The 16019-nt window shown below is 35.7% G+C and overlaps 2 protein-coding genes across 2 annotated transcripts; both read left to right on the forward strand.

Moving 5' to 3' along the window:
- The first annotated feature begins 285 nt into the window (after window positions 1-285).
- nt5dc3 (5'-nucleotidase domain containing 3) lies at window positions 286-10625 on the forward strand. The gene is made up of 14 exons (XM_083561055.1): window positions 286-785; window positions 2169-2353; window positions 2588-2662; window positions 2729-2784; window positions 2915-3005; window positions 4932-5069; window positions 5971-6031; window positions 6153-6255; window positions 6435-6536; window positions 6624-6705; window positions 6908-6994; window positions 8203-8343; window positions 8834-8898; window positions 9360-10625. Exons 1-14 carry the CDS (start codon window positions 539-541, stop codon window positions 9619-9621), a joined length of 1695 nt encoding a protein of 564 aa, XP_083417181.1. The 5' UTR covers window positions 286-538; the 3' UTR covers window positions 9622-10625.
- A 2267-nt stretch (window positions 10626-12892) lies between these two features.
- On the forward strand, window positions 12893-16018 carry LOC310736964 (uncharacterized protein). The gene is made up of 2 exons (XM_083561064.1): window positions 12893-14982; window positions 15293-16018. Exons 1-2 carry the CDS (start codon window positions 13525-13527, stop codon window positions 15437-15439), a joined length of 1605 nt encoding a protein of 534 aa, XP_083417190.1. The 5' UTR covers window positions 12893-13524; the 3' UTR covers window positions 15440-16018.
- Window position 16019: the final 1 nt, after the last annotated feature.

Consider the following 16019-nt stretch of genomic DNA (forward strand, 5'->3'; position numbering starts at 1 on the left):
TGGAAAAGGGACAAAGTCAGGCACAGCAGCAATACATTCAAGTTTTCTTCAAGAACAACCCATGTGAAAGACTGGTTGATGCAGCACAGTGCAGTTGAGAGCAATTATTGTCTGTTCAATGTTTTTTATTAATAAAAAGAGATGTGTTGTCCAGGTACTTGTGCAGTGCCATTTTGTGTCTTCCCACATGTGTTGGGGCACATGACTTTCTCCCATGCCCCCCCATGACTGGGTTTTGGTCCCCCCTGGGCCACCCTATTTTTTAAAAAATCCTCGAATAGCCCCTGATTGTTACACTGTGAAAGACATGATCTGGAAATTATGCAAACACACGGATGCTGAATGTCTTTTATAGTGAAGTTAAGATTGGACTAAAACCGGAAATTTCGTATGTGTGTGTGTGAGGGAGAGGTTTATCAGAAGGAAGGACTTGTGTTGTAAATAAATAAAACCTGGCAACCTCAGTGGGATCCAGTTTTCACTCTCGTGTTTACTCTCCGGAGCTGTACTGCACAAACCGGCGGCTCAGAAGAGAAGCATGCCGGCCATGTGGTTGCCCCTGTATCGCCTGGTCAGGACCCGGGACAATGTCAGGAAGCTCTTTAGACACGGGGAGACTTTATACTCGGCGTGTGGAGCTCCGGGGCTTAGCTCCAGCAGGATCGGATGCCACCCAGTGCCGGGACACATGCTGTCAGCGGCCGGCTTGTGCACCAGCGACCCAGCCGGAGACACGACCGACTGGCTGTGGTCTGTTTACAATGAAACCAAACGGAGAACTGACGGTTAGACCACATAATATTGTAACAGATCAGTTAATAAATAATGAATAAATAAATGACAGGCTTTCTTATAGGAATGAGCGATATGATACTTGCTTGTCCGATACGATATTTATATCACGATATTTCGATTTTATTTACTCCTTCAGCTTTCTAAGAAAAACAAGAATGCTAGGTTTGGAGATAGTAGTATGGTATTGATCATGATTTAATAATGACTCTAAAGCAAAGTTTTCTGATTGAATAGTGAAATTGGAATAATAATTAGGCACAGTGGGTTTACTGATTGCATGTCAATCAATTCAGGAAATGCATCAAAACCTACAGTATATTTTGGACATGTGGCTTTAGAGGAATCATTTATAAAATTCGAATTTAGATCTTATTTGAGTTAATACTTTCTAGCTGTAGCAAATATCTGTCAGAAACGCTGGCTGCATCTTAAAACTAATTTAATGATGAACCAGGTGTACGTTTGATCACTGACTTTCACACACCTGTACTTAAGTATGAAACGTCGTCCACTGTCTTTTAACAATGCCCGTTTTTATTTTTGCCAACAGTTAAATAGCTACGTCGTTTCACACTAGTGTGAAAGGAGGCTACAGGTTTCTGTATGGATATTTTTTTTGGAAATGTTAAAAATGTTTATATGAAAATAATTTAAGCTGCATAATTGAACCATTGGGATCGATGGTATACCTTAAGATATATATATATATATATATATATATCTTAAGGTATATATATATATATATATATATATATAATATAATATAATAAGATACATCACATGCATTTTCTGAGAATAGAGAAGCAAAAGGTGAACCTGTTACTAAGCCAGTGACAACGAAAAGCACAATTTGAAAAACAAACAAATGTTTGTTTCTAAATCCAAATTATCTTTATTGAAATATTGCTTTTTTGAGTATTAAATGAGTATTATCTGACTACATTACTTAAGGGGCACTGAATATCTGGTTTGCTGTTTCTCTACACCTTCTTATATAAACTGCAGAATTGAGTTGTTCTTAAATGTGAGGATGAGCTACAATTATTAAAAATTCTTTACATCATTATCATCATTTCTGTTTAATGTTATGATGCACACAATCCATCAGCATTGTTAGAGTTTTATAGGCAAATATAAATGTCAACAGAAACTAGATTTTTCCTGTCTAATCTGTTTACTCTGTGATCAAGGTCTCTACTTGTGAATCTATTTTGCGATAATCAGAACTCTTTATCAGATGTTTTCCCAAGAATGATTTACTCTCTGACGATATAATTCAGGGTTTTTGTTTTTGTCATTAATCTATAGGGTGTTAGCAGTTGCACATCCAAAAACTGAAAATCTTTGTGTCATGCTGTTGTTTTGTGCCTCAGCTTCAATTCCAGCCATCTCAAAAAACTTTGTGAATCCTGACACTATATTTGCAAACAACGAGATGAGCTTGCAGGACACGGAGATATACGGCTTCGACTACGACTACACGCTGGCCTTTTACTCCAGCCATCTCCATACTCTGATCTTCAATGTGGCTCGAGATATTCTTATTCAACAGCACAGGGTCTGTACAGATATAATACAATATATGGCTAATATGAATATAGATGCATTTTTGTAGAATATAGAAACAAGTCTGGAAACTATTTGGTATCATTTCAAAATGTAGTTTAAAGTGAAAATGTATTGGTTATGGAATGGTTAGTGGACTACAGCTGGAACTGTTCGGTTCAGGATTTATAATTGATGGGGTCCACAGTAATATTTGACCCCATTTTTATTTCTCTGTTTGCTCTAGTACCCAGAAGGATTAAAGACCTATAACTACATTCCTAATTTTGTGGTCCGGGGACTGCATTATGATGTTCAGAAGGTATGTAGCTGTTTTCTGAGTGTGCTGTTGGTGTGAGTCAGAGTCTGATCATGATCTTGTTTTCAGGCGTTACTGATGAAGATAGATGCTTTTCATTACATCCAACTAGGAACAGTGTACAGGTAACATACCGTCACCTAAATAATTTAGTTTATAAATGTAATGTGCATTTTTTGGAAGAATGACATCTTGATGTGTCCTACTTTTTTGTATTCATTTTGTGTGTGTGTGTGTGTGTGTGTTCTCCTGTAGGGGCCTTCATCCAGTGCCAGACAAAGAAGTCATTGCAATGTACGAGGGCTCACATGTTCCACTAGAAATCATGAGCGACTTTTATGGCAAGGTTGGTGATTATGTATAGAGTCTTTTTTTAACAGACAGTAACAATGTCATCTATTTTGTTGCCACAAAAGTTCTGTATCCTTGGTTGCTTGGTCTGAAACCCAGACCTGAATATGTCTGAGATTTGGGAGCTGCATGATTTGGCCTCTATAACAACAACTCGGGTGGCTCAATGTATTTACAGTACTGGAGTAAAAATATTCACAGCTGTTGGAAGAAAATACCATTTCTTTTTAATGATAACATAATATTCTTGCTCGAAGGGGGGTAGCCATGTTATTGACAATTACAACAGATCACCCAGGTAATATTACTTTATAGCCTGGAGATCTTTAGTCTTATTATCTTGCAGCCTACTACAGGAGTTCCTCAGGGGTTACTTCTTAGTCCACTCTTGTGCCCTCTGTATAATAAATTAGGGAGCTTTGTGTTTAGATCACATGACTTCTTTCACCTTAGCTTATGATATACCATTTCCTCTTCATTCAGAGGTCGTTCTGTCATAACTTACATCGCAACCCATAATCTAAAAATAAAAATAAAACTATAAAGAACCAATAAACATAAAAGCAAAGTAGTTTCCTATACTGAACATCTCAATCACAATCAACACCCAGACGGTCAATCCAGCATGCACAGCTAACCTAAATGTGATTCTCATTACTAAAAAACACCAGTGATCAAATCGTGCTCATCATGCATTAACACTGCATTCAAAGATTACATTCAATTGCGTTCATTCACTGAGAGTTTGGCAGCTGATTTCTGAATACAAACCGAGTTTGTATTTGTATTGTGTTGCTTTGATAATCAATGCATGAATTTCCTTACTAATAAAGAACAGAGGTAGATGAAGTACACAATTCCTGTACTCGAGTAAATGTCAAAATGATTTCCTTAAATTTAGCATTGGCATTTATACTTGAGTAAATACACAGAAAAAATTTAATTTCGATTGGCTGCGAGTATAAAATGTCAGAAAAGTATGACAATTATATTCTGATCTTTCATGGTGCTCAGTGTTCCATTCTTCTGTTAATCAGACCTTTTATATAAAGAGATTTTTCAATAGTCTCAGACACGCGGTATGAGAATGCTTACTCTACAAACACTCATCAGAACAGTGGGGTTACGATTGTGCTCTTGCCACAGCTTTTTATGTAGCACGGTTTATACCCTCACTTTAAAGTAGCCAAGAATTGAATGTTTTTCAGAGATGTAACGAAGTAAAAGTTTTCCATCATGAGGTATTTTGATAGTATAGATATTAAGTATATTAATGCAGAGTAATATTAAAATACTTAGATACTGTCCACAACTGGTAAAGGAAACCACACCTAGCAGGATTAGATTTCTTTGGAAAAAAAACTTTTTTCTTCATGCAAGGTAAAATAAAATAAAAATTGATTGATTGATTGATGAACTTTGATGTAATTATATCTGAGTTTGTTAAAGGAAGGTATTTTGCTGGTTTTCAAAAGTCACCAAGAAATCCAATGCAATTTCTCAGACTATCATACACATTTGAATGTGCTATTTTTCTAGTTTCACCATATAGTACATATCATTATATATGCTATATAACTATAAATTGACCCTACCACTGCTGCATTGAGAATAAAATTCACAACTTTAATCCTTTTAATTGGTTCTTAAGCTTTATGGTTGCTTGTCTGAACTATTCTAGAATGTAACTGTAGTTGTAATGTGAGATATTGGCACTTCACCCTATTGTTTTTATATGAAACAATTGGTGTTCTCCTCTAATGTTTGCTGACTAACAAAATTAGCAATCGGGTTCTATAAGCCCCTGATGTAAACCGATCGTATACTCACGATTCTCAAAGACATCACCATTGAATTCCATGTCGAACAAAGTACTTGTCTGGTTTTCAAGTTTCTTCATATCATGTAATATTGTTTTCAGAGTTCCCAAGGACACACAATGAAACAGTTCATGGACATCTTCTCGTTGCCGGAGATGACCCTGTTGTCGTGTGTAAATGATTACTTCATGAAGCACAATATTGATTATGAGCCCGTGCATCTTTACAAAGATGTCAAGGTAAGAACAATGGACACCAAACATTACTAGTGACAATACAGATAAAGCTTATGTGCAACCTTAAATTTTGCTGTGGCATTTCTTCCTGTCTGTCATGCTCCATTGAGGTTGTGATAATTGTGACGGGTTCTTTAGCTCTAGAAATAAGAGGGTCCACATTTAGTGTTTTCTACCGCTGGTCATTCTTGCAAGTAAGCAAATTATTCAAGTTGTCTGTGGTGTTCCTGGGGTATCTCCATGCTGATAATGATGTCATTAAAATATTGTTATATACACCGCAGTGCTGCTAAACTCTTGAATCTGATTGGTCAGAAGATTTCAATAACAGTATCTTGGACAGTAATGCGAGCTGAAATCCAGATAATAGGTTTATAAAAATTTATAATAAACTTGTTAATCATTAACAAATAAAAAAAATCTGCAGAAGTGACAAAGATTGCTGTGGTCTAAGAGGAAGAAATCGTTTAGAGGACCACCCCGACTGTATTACACCATTTTCTTTACAGTATATTTTCCTAACGGCGAAACGCTGTTGAAATGAAAGTTGTTCAATGCGTGCGCTCCCTGTCTGAGTATTGAATCTGCATTTGCGATTTCTCTCATTAGCATAAATTACATTATAGCAGGAGATTTTTTTTTTTTTGTGGGGGGGGGGGGGGGCTCAGCTCTCTGTGCTCCTTAGAAAACTGAATTTTGTTGAGCATCCTGTAGCATCAATGTTTACTGATATTTCAGGAGAAGTGCTTGGAAGTGTCACTTTTTCAAAAGTAAATGAATGAGAGTGCTCACAGGAGGGTAACTGGATGGCTGCTGTGTCCACTTGGCTTCCTTTGAGGCTGAACACTGGGTCTTTGTTCTCAGTTTTAATATTTTGTGCCTGGTTTATCTTCCATGTTTCCAGGAGGCCATAAGGGATGTCCACGTAAAGGGAATCATGTATCGAGCCGTGGAAGCAGATATTGGTAAGCTTTTTTTTTTTTTTTTCACAAGAAAATAAATGATGAACATATAAACTAAATATAGTTTACATATAATATAATGTCAGTATATTATTCACATACATACATACATGTTCTTTTGCAGAGAAGTATATCTGTTATGGTGAACAGACCCATGCCGTTTTAAAAAAGCTTTCAGCTAATGGAAAGAAAATGTTTCTAATCACCAACAGCCCCCTGGATTTTGTGTAAGCACATGACCTTTGCACTTTAGTTCAAATCATTTCTTTGTATACGCCTAAAGAAACGGGTTTTTGAACAGACTACATATTTGCTTACTTTATTAGTAAGTACTTACTTTATTAGTGCTCGCTGAGGCCAGGTTTTAAAAAAAATGCATTGTTTTTGTGCTTACGTGTGTGCTTAGAGATCGAGGAATGAACTTTATTGTTGGAAAAGACTGGAGGGAGCTGTTCGATGTCATCATAGTGCAGGCCGACAAGCCAGGTTTCTTCAATGACCGTAGAAAGTGAGTTCTAGGAAATGCAGTGAGTAATTATAACTGAAATTGGCAGTAGTAAATTAGTCTTGTGTGCGTGTTTGTGTGTCTTTAAAGGCCATTCAGACGAGTTACTGATAAAGGAGTGTTGCTATGGGACAGAATTCACCACTTGGAGAAGGGGCAGATTTATAAACAGGTGCTGTATGCCCTTTAGGCTGAACCTAAAAATGGCAGATGGCTCATGTATATTCTCCCAGTGCCACTTCTGTCCTTTACATTTAGATGGCATTAGATCCTTGCCAAGACTCTTATCTGTGTGTGCTATGATTATTAGTTATTTTGTTTGTTTAGTTTTTGTAAGCTTGTGCCAGTTACCGTGTGCATTTTTTTGTTTCCAGGGAAACCTGTATGAATTCTTGAGACTCACTGGCTGGAGGGGCTCAAAGGTTTTATATTTTGGAGACCACATCTACAGTGACCTTGCTGTAAGCAACTCATGCATACACACCAATAAATTATGCTTGTACACATTATAGAACAAGGCATGACTGTTGGAAAAGGATTAATGGCAAGTTCACTGAAGCACGAAATAAGCTGCATTTATATCATGTTGGATCGAAGAAAAAGAAATCATGTTTACTAAAAATTGACTTGGTATTAAAGGGTAAGGATGGTTTACAATATGTCACCGTAAATCATTATCATTTTCACATTACATATCAGTTCACATATCATTATAATGTTATGCCACCAGTTTAATATAAAATATAATAAGTAAAGGTATCACTATACTTTCTTCAATACCTATACTGACATTGAAACCTGTACCAGCCAATATCTAATATTTTATTCAGCAAAAACTACCGAGCTTAAATTTATTTAATTAATTAATTTTTCTTTTTAAAGCACTTCATGGAAAGAAAAATTCAAGCAAAAATCCATTGCCAAAACTTACAAAAAGCAAAATGGCAGTTTTTTTTTTTGGTTAAACACAAAAATAACTTCTAAAAAAAAATTATGTAAATTTTTTTTTTTTTTTTTTTAATATGTTAGTTTTATTTAGGAGTATTTGTAGTTCATTTTTGCCTCTAATAGCAAAACCTTTAATACTTTGCTGATCTCTAATAATACATATTATATGTACAATTAAACATTTACACATTTTTTTAATTTAAATATTAATATTAAAACTATATTTTATAAATTTACAAAACTATTTGTACATATAAATGTATACATGATTTATAATTAAAATGATTAAAAATGAAAGTTATATATTTTTAACTTGTAACTTAAAATAGCATACATTTAAAAAGTTAATTTTTTTGTTAAAATATTAAATAGAAAAATAATTTATGAAACAAGGTAAAATGTAAAAACCTGCTTATACATGTTTTTAAAAGAGTAGTGAAGGACCAGATATTTATTGAATTCATGAAAGCAAAATACACTTTTCAAATGAATGTTTATTTATAAACCCACTTACGTTGGTTGGTTTATTGTTCAGTTCTAACTACACAAAAATTTATTAACATTCTTACTCGGTGTAAAAGCTACTGACCGATTTAGTGAAACATTATGAGAACTGAGTCACATATGCAGCACATGGAGATCTGCTTGGATAAACAGTACAGTGGAGTGAGTTCCCAGAACTCTAATTTCAGAAGAAACCAAATGAGTGATGTGTTTTTAGGACCTGACCCTGAAGCATGGCTGGAGGACAGGAGCCATCATCCCCGAGCTACGCGAGGAGATCAAGATCATGAACACTGAGGAATACGTACATTCCATGACATGGCTGCAGAGTCTGACCAGCTTGGTGGAGCAGATGCAGGTGGGAACTTGTTGAGTGATCACAGCAATGGGGGTCCTGAATATTCAATATTGTTTAAGGGATCTTTGGACTTCTGACTGGACGAATAATTCAGCAGCACCCTTATAAAACCACTTTATACATTTTGGTGATGTTTTGTGTCATTCTGAGAGATTACTAATGCAAAAGTCTGACTGTATTTATTAATTTTTTTGGATACATGAGGTAAATTCTGTGTATGTCAATAGACAATGCAAAGCCTAAGTAACAAAATAAATTCATATTTCCAGATTAAATCATTATTAATAGCTTCTGTAAATCAAAATATGATTTTTGGCTCATTGAAAGAGGGGGAAGTAATGGTAGGGATTGCATTGTTGGATCATTGATACAGGGGTAGGTGATTGTAGGAGTGGCACCGATTGGAGTACATCCCATTTTAAAAAGCCTAATTCAATATTAAGAAACATACAGGACTTCCTTGAAATTTTGCTTCATTTATTTGTTATAGGTGCATCGAGATGCTGCGTCGCAATCAGTGATTCATCAGTGGATCAAGGAGAGGGAGGATGTGAGGTAACCAAGCATTCTTAATCATTAAATTTGACCTAAATATAATAATATTTACCTAAATATTGTAGCATCGGGTTCAGGATGTAGCATTGGGTTCAGGATGTCTCATCGTCTATTTTTATGTTCTAAATCGAACCACATTTATGAATAGCTATTGCTCTACTTTAACAAAATTGTTTCATGGCATCAGCCACCTTCTAGCCCTACCTTCAAATGAACAATAAAATCATTATTTTACATTGTAGTATTTTTAGCCAAATGTAATATCAGCAAGACTCAGTAAAAAACATGCATTAATATTATTGTGCCTCCTGTTTCTGTTTGTCAATAAGAAGTTAGGTTTTCATTTATTCCATTCAACTGATCATATTACACACTAATCACCAGCTGTTTTCAATTTTTTAAATGCTGCCCATGCAAGTTTTTTTCTCTACCTGTGAATAACCGTGATCTTGATGTGGCAGGTCTCAGGCAAAGAACATGTTCAACAGTCAGTTCGGCAGTCTGTTCCGCACGTATCACAACCCGACGTATTTCTCCCGCCGCCTCTCGCGCTTTGCAGACATTTACATGGCTTCCCTTAGCTGCCTGCTCAACTACGACCTGCAGCACACGTTCTATCCTCGCCGTGCTCCACTTCAGCACGAGGCCTCGTTCTGCCCAGAGCAGTCCAGCACAGGAGCCGTTAAAAATCCCTTCCAGAACCATCACACAAACTCTGACTAGAGCAGGGCTAATAATGTGGTATTATTACATAATCCACATCAGCACTGCAGTGCTTGTATTCTGATTGCAGATTGATCAGCCACATACAAGTGATTTATAGTAAGGACTGGTAGTGGTGAAGAAACCCGAAGTACACATGAAGGTTTTAAGGTTGTATGTGTGGAAGGGGAAAAAAAGAAGTAGAAGGTTTGCATGTTCTTCTCAGTATATGTTTAGATGGTAGAGCTTAGCTCTACTAGGCTTAAAATTCATAATTCAGGTGACATGCTACAGTAGGTCAATGTCTCCCAGCTATTAAATGCTGTAGCGCTTTAGTATTTTAAGATGCCAATACCTTATTTTTATATTTGCAGCATACTTATTCTGTGTTTAACTCTTCAGTGATGTATCTCTTGACTGCCATTTTTTTCTGAACTGTGTTATGAAAACCTCGTAATGTGGTTTTGATTATTACATTGGCATTGGGAGCTTATTTACATCCATTGCATTTGATATTTGAAAAACATTTTAATGGAATAAAATAATGCATAGATCGCTTTTACAGACAAACTGTACAAAGTTGCTGAGGCATTATATGCTTTTAAACAGCTTTTTTGGTGTATGCTGCTTTAGTAGCAGACGTTTTAATTGGTTAGACATTGCTATATACTATATATTACTATTCTTATAAATGACTTAAACCTCTCATTCTGAAATTGTGTCTGGTTGAAGCAGCTGTCACTTAGTCGAGTGATCAATACATTGTCTGGTGTAATGCAATAAGCTTCCAATATAAGGAATTATTAATGACTCTATTGTAATGTTTTAAAAAAAAAGAATCTTTGCACTAAATTTTCATCCAGAAATGATTTAAATAGAACTAGTTTTATTAGATGTGCTTTTTTTAATTGAATAGAATGGGGAAAGCTCTATTCATTTTGTTCATGGTTTATTGTATTTGCATTGTGATGGCCTTCATTTAAAATCACTTGTGATTTATTTATTAAACAATTTCACGGGAGATACTTATCCGTATCAAAATTGTATTTTATTTATGTTTACATTTAAATTTTTGGGTATTTTATGATTTGTAAAAAAAAAAAACAAAAAAAAAAACTAATTACATGCAATGGAGTCCTTTCTGTTTTAATATACATTTATATATTTTTGGATACCAGGTAATTAAGTACACTGCTGCTTTATTACTTGGTTATCACAGATGGAAAGATTGCAATTTTTTCCATTTATTAAATTGAAACGCTCTGTTCAGGACAAAAAGAATAACTAGGTGTGGAATAAAACCTAACATACACTACATACATCACAGGATGATTGTAATTTCCTCTCTGAAGTGATTTTTTTTTTTGTTCATCTCACCATGTCGCAGTGTTTATCCAGCTTGTACTACAGCAAATTGGCAACAAATTTATTATATAATTTATGGAATTTATTAATGAATAACATGTGAATTCATGTTGTAACCGTTTTTTGTTTTTTTTTAAACGAAACCCAAATTGTTTCCTCAACAACCTATTTTTTCTTGTTAATATAAAAAGAAAAATAATTTGCAGTTACAGAGAAACCACAATTCTTTATAATTCTTAGCTGTGTCGGAAAACAGTACAAGTTACAGCTTAGAATCTCATAGTTATACATTTCTGACACTGGAGACTCCTTTAACAAATGTCCTGGCAAAAAGTCTCAAAATCACCTACAATGGGCACCTGAGCATCAGAAAGGGGACCATCAAGCAAGGAAGAAGGAGGCTTGGTCTGTTCAATCAAGTTTTCTTTATCACCATGTAAATAGTCAGGTATGTGCAATTAAAAGAATAATTCCTCCCACTAATTAAAATTAAGCAAACAATTCAAATAAAATATATCTAAATCTATCCAGTCAGATATATATGTAAAATGCTGTAAAATAACTATTGTTCCAAATTACTCTTTCATAACAACAATGTAATGGATTTGAAAACGACCTGATCAAATTACATGCACTATACGTGATTTGCTGCCATAAGGTGCAAATGTAGACGTTGTGCAAACGCTTTACAGTCGGAAAAAGGCGGCAAGTCAGGAATAATTCCTGCAATACCGATTTATCGACAAAGGAAGATATGGTTGAGAAGATGTGGAGATTTTACAAGGTAAGATATTTTCTATATTTTATGAATGATTTACACTTAAACAAATGATGTTTATGATTTAATCAGTCTTGATTTAATAAACATCTTTCGAGTCAAGAGTCAAGAGGCTTTTATTGTAATTTCTACTATACACAGTAGTACACAGTAAAAACGAGGCAACGTTCCTCCGGAACCCTGGTGCTACACTCAACAACAACAAACAAAACAACATAGAGCTACAACACAAGCTACATAAAGTGCATCGAGTGCAAACAGTGCAGACAAACGACACAAGACAAGACACAAAACCCAATATAGCGCCGACCAGTAAACCTACTGTATACTTGATTATACAGTACTGTACGAGAAGACTGTAAAAACTATACAAACTAAAAACTATACCCCAGAAGTGAGTATAAACAGACTATCTGCCTTCACTGGAATTATGGGGAATTAACTTTTTCCCGTTTTCTGTAAATAAATTTTATATATATATATATATATATATATATTAGCATATATAGCAGAGGCAGTGTGATTCTCTGGCCAATGTTCAGCTGCAAAAATTTGGGTCATAGCTCTTATTTTGACAGGTACCACCTACCTAATTATTGTTGCATTTCACCCAAATCGCACCCTTTAGCAGGATGATGCTCCATGCAACAATGTAAAATGCCAAATGCCCAAACAAGGCTTATTAATGGAGGCCCAAGCTCACAACTTACAGAATTTAATGGATCTGCTGATAACATCTTGTCCACAGATACCACAGAACACCTTGAGAGGTCTTAGGGCGGTCCAGGCCTTTTGGTTGCACCTACATAATTTTAGGCAGTTGGTTTTATTGTTATAGCTGATTGGTGTCTATAATTCTCTGCAGAGAATATAGTGAATTCGTCAGACTGTAAAATCATGAAAATTGTGTAATATGGTTTAAACTTTAAACTTTAAAAGAAAAAAAAACAGAAAAGTTACAAAAAAGAAATTTTCAATCTTTTTATCTATCATTTATCAACAGAATCTATTATAATTATTAGATGCATCTTATAGACAATTCTAAAGGAAAAAACTGATAATCTAATCACGTTCACCCCCTCTGTGTGTAATTGGCTGTGCCTCAGGATGGATTTAAATGTCTGTGCGCTAATGAATTGACTTTATAAAAACAACAATTCCCCCATGATTGTGCCCTGGCAGGGTGTTAATTGAAAAATGGCCATGCAACGTAAGCAGTGTGGTTGTCATGGAGTTTCCAGGCTAAAACGAAAAGCACCTGCAGTTGCTCAAAATACAGAAGACTCAACTGAAGACGCAACGATTATTTGAGTTTTCTCGTTTTCACTCAGTGACTATGAAAACAACAGGGATGGATTAAAAATCAAAAGCATAGCACCTGTTATTGATACTTAAAAATCAGTAGGATATTAAGCAACAAGAAATTTAGAAGATTGAGCCTAATTTCTGAGGTATGTTAACTGTTATCAAATATTAGATTTATAATCATATGTATGTTTTAGGATTTGATTCTCTATTTAGTTAATACATGTTTTAATCTGACCACTCAATTTACAAAAATGGAGTATCTGCTATTGTTATTTGTCTGTTCACGTCTATTAATCTACTTTTACTCTGCAAAATTTACTCCCAGTGTAAAACTTTTCTCCCCGAGACATTTTTTGTGAAAATATTTTCATGTAGTGAAGGCTCATGGTTGTATGTGAAATGCACGCTTTAGGAAATTAAAGAGAAAGAATCAATAATAGGTGCTATGTCAGTATGTTAAATGCAGCTTGGAAATGATTGGTAACTTCACTAATCCTTGGGGACCAGTTGATAAGGATAAATGGCAAAAGAATGTCCATTTGGCCATCTTGATTGTTAACTGTACAGTGTTGCTCGTAACGTTTTTTGTAGGAATTGCAGCCAACCTTTTTGTCACGTATGCTGTGTATAATCAGAAATCCCTCCAGACCTCCACCAATGCACTGTTGGTTAATCTCGCAGTTATAGACCTGCTGCGATGTGCTACTGACTGTCCATTGCTCCTGGTTGTCGTCTTGAATGTAAACAACACCAGAGACCTTGGGGACCTTCTCTGTGATGGCCAGGTGATGTCATTTTCCATCAGCTGTTGTGTCCAGTTGTTCACTCTGGCAAGCATTAGCGCTGAGCGACACCAAGCCATTGCGAATCCATTTAAGGTTGCTGAGCGAAGAAAACGAGTTAAAGTGTGGATCCCGCTCACTTGGGCCATGGCCATTGTGGTGTCAGCCTTGTGTGTCATATTTGCCAAAGACTCCTCGGTCTATGTTCAATGTAGAGCTTTGCATTGGGATGCTGTAAAGACATATGGCTCATTTGGACGTTACGTCTTGTTGCCTGTATGGTCTGTGTGCTTGGTGCTTATCGTTGGTTTTTATTTGCACATATTCATCCTGGTCAAAGCACACAACCAAAAGATTTTTGACAAGGGCACTTCTGCCCCACCTTACCAAAAAGTTCTTGAAGGCAAGACTAAAGGGCAAGAAGCTGTGGAAACCAAGGTCACCATTGTGACTGAAGCAGTGACACAGAATGAAATTCATGATACACATTTCATGCAAGAGGCAAATAGGCCAGAACATGGTACCAACCCACGTAGCAGAGGTCATGAGAGCCAAAAGACTATTTCAGCTGTTGCTAAAAGTCAACCTCTTTTTATCAACACCAAAACCTTGCTTGTCAAGACAGAGGAGACACTTGAATATTCAAACAAGCAAAGTCTGATTCTTGTTTCTGAACTTCACCACAACACAACCAAACTGATAGATCTGGAGAACGGGGGTGAGAATCCAGGTGATCCACCTAAAGAGGCTGAGAAACCAAACTCTGACCAGGTTCCCCAAGCAGCAACCAAAAAACAATTTGTGACTATTGTTTTAGAAATGCACAACCACAATACTGAACTAAAAGATCCAAAGAACGTTGAGAGAAACCAAGGTGATCCTTCAAAAAATGACGAGAAACCAAACTCGGAGCAGGTTCCTCCGAAAGCAGATGATGCTCAAACTGCTTCAGCAGGCCAAACCCTGGAGATAATGGGCGAAGTGTGTATGATGCCATCCTTTGCAAACAAGGACAGGAGCAACAAGAAGAAAGAGAGCAAGCTGGCCAAGCGCTCTGGTTACATTATTCTTACTTTCATAGTCTTTTGGATGCCACTGATTGGGACAGTGCTCCTGAACATGTTTCTGAACAGAAATCAGATCTGGGATGTAAGTCTGATGCCACACACATTCTAACATGCCAAGCTGATGAGTAAAAGCAAATAGTAAAGCATGATTAATATGTATGAGTTATGCGTGTATGAAAATTAGTGTAAATCTTTTGGTTTAATCTGTATATGACAATCAGCTAAAGCTAAACAAATTAATGCAAGTTTAAAGCCTGTATTTGTTTACCATTTAAATATAAGCTTAATGACATGTAAATAATGTATCCACAGCACTCAGACACATGAGCTTTTACCTAAATATATATATTTTGATAGAATGACACTTCCTTCTTAACATTTCTATTTCATAGCTCATCGAGGAAGTCGAACTTCTTGTGGTCTCCATTGCCTGCATGACATCCCTCACCAACCCGATCATTTACGCAGTGGTGAACCCTCAGTTCCGCACAGCATTCTATAGCCTAAAAGCGAGATGTAAAGCATGGTGCAGAAATTAACGCTTCAGTCCATCCATGTCAAACTTTCGCAACTCTCCAAACCAGATATGTTTGTAAATGCAACCATGAAACACCGACTTTACTGGCTTCAGTAGGAGAATGCACGCAAACTTGAGTTCTGTATAGCTTAACTTGGTATCTGACCATTTATCGACTTTCTATTAACAGAGTTACTTGGTGTCAATGCATTTTAAAAAATACATCATAATTATTCATATTACAGTGACAATCTGGGATTTTGTTTTCACCCAAATCTGGAAATGAACAGAAAGTTTTTTAATTCTTTTACATTTTAAAATTAAGAAAATAAATTAGCTATTTCTAGATCTTTATTAAAAATTAAGCAAATTTGTTATCTTGAGCATATTAACTTCTTTGTAGAAATGGCTAGATTTGTTCTCGTCTTAACTTTTCCATTAAAGCATGTGTTCAACCAACACACACATGAATTTGGTCTAACATGGATTGTCAGGTTTTGAAATCCATGCTTCATGTAAATATAGCATGTAAAGATTCACAAAGATTTCGCTGATAATGTGTAATAAAGTATATTGCATTAAATTAGTAACCAATGCAAAAT

Source organism: Silurus aristotelis (genome assembly GCF_946808225.1).
Source record: "Silurus aristotelis genome assembly, chromosome: 14".
NCBI classification, from domain to species: Eukaryota; Metazoa; Chordata; class Actinopteri; order Siluriformes; family Siluridae; genus Silurus; species Silurus aristotelis.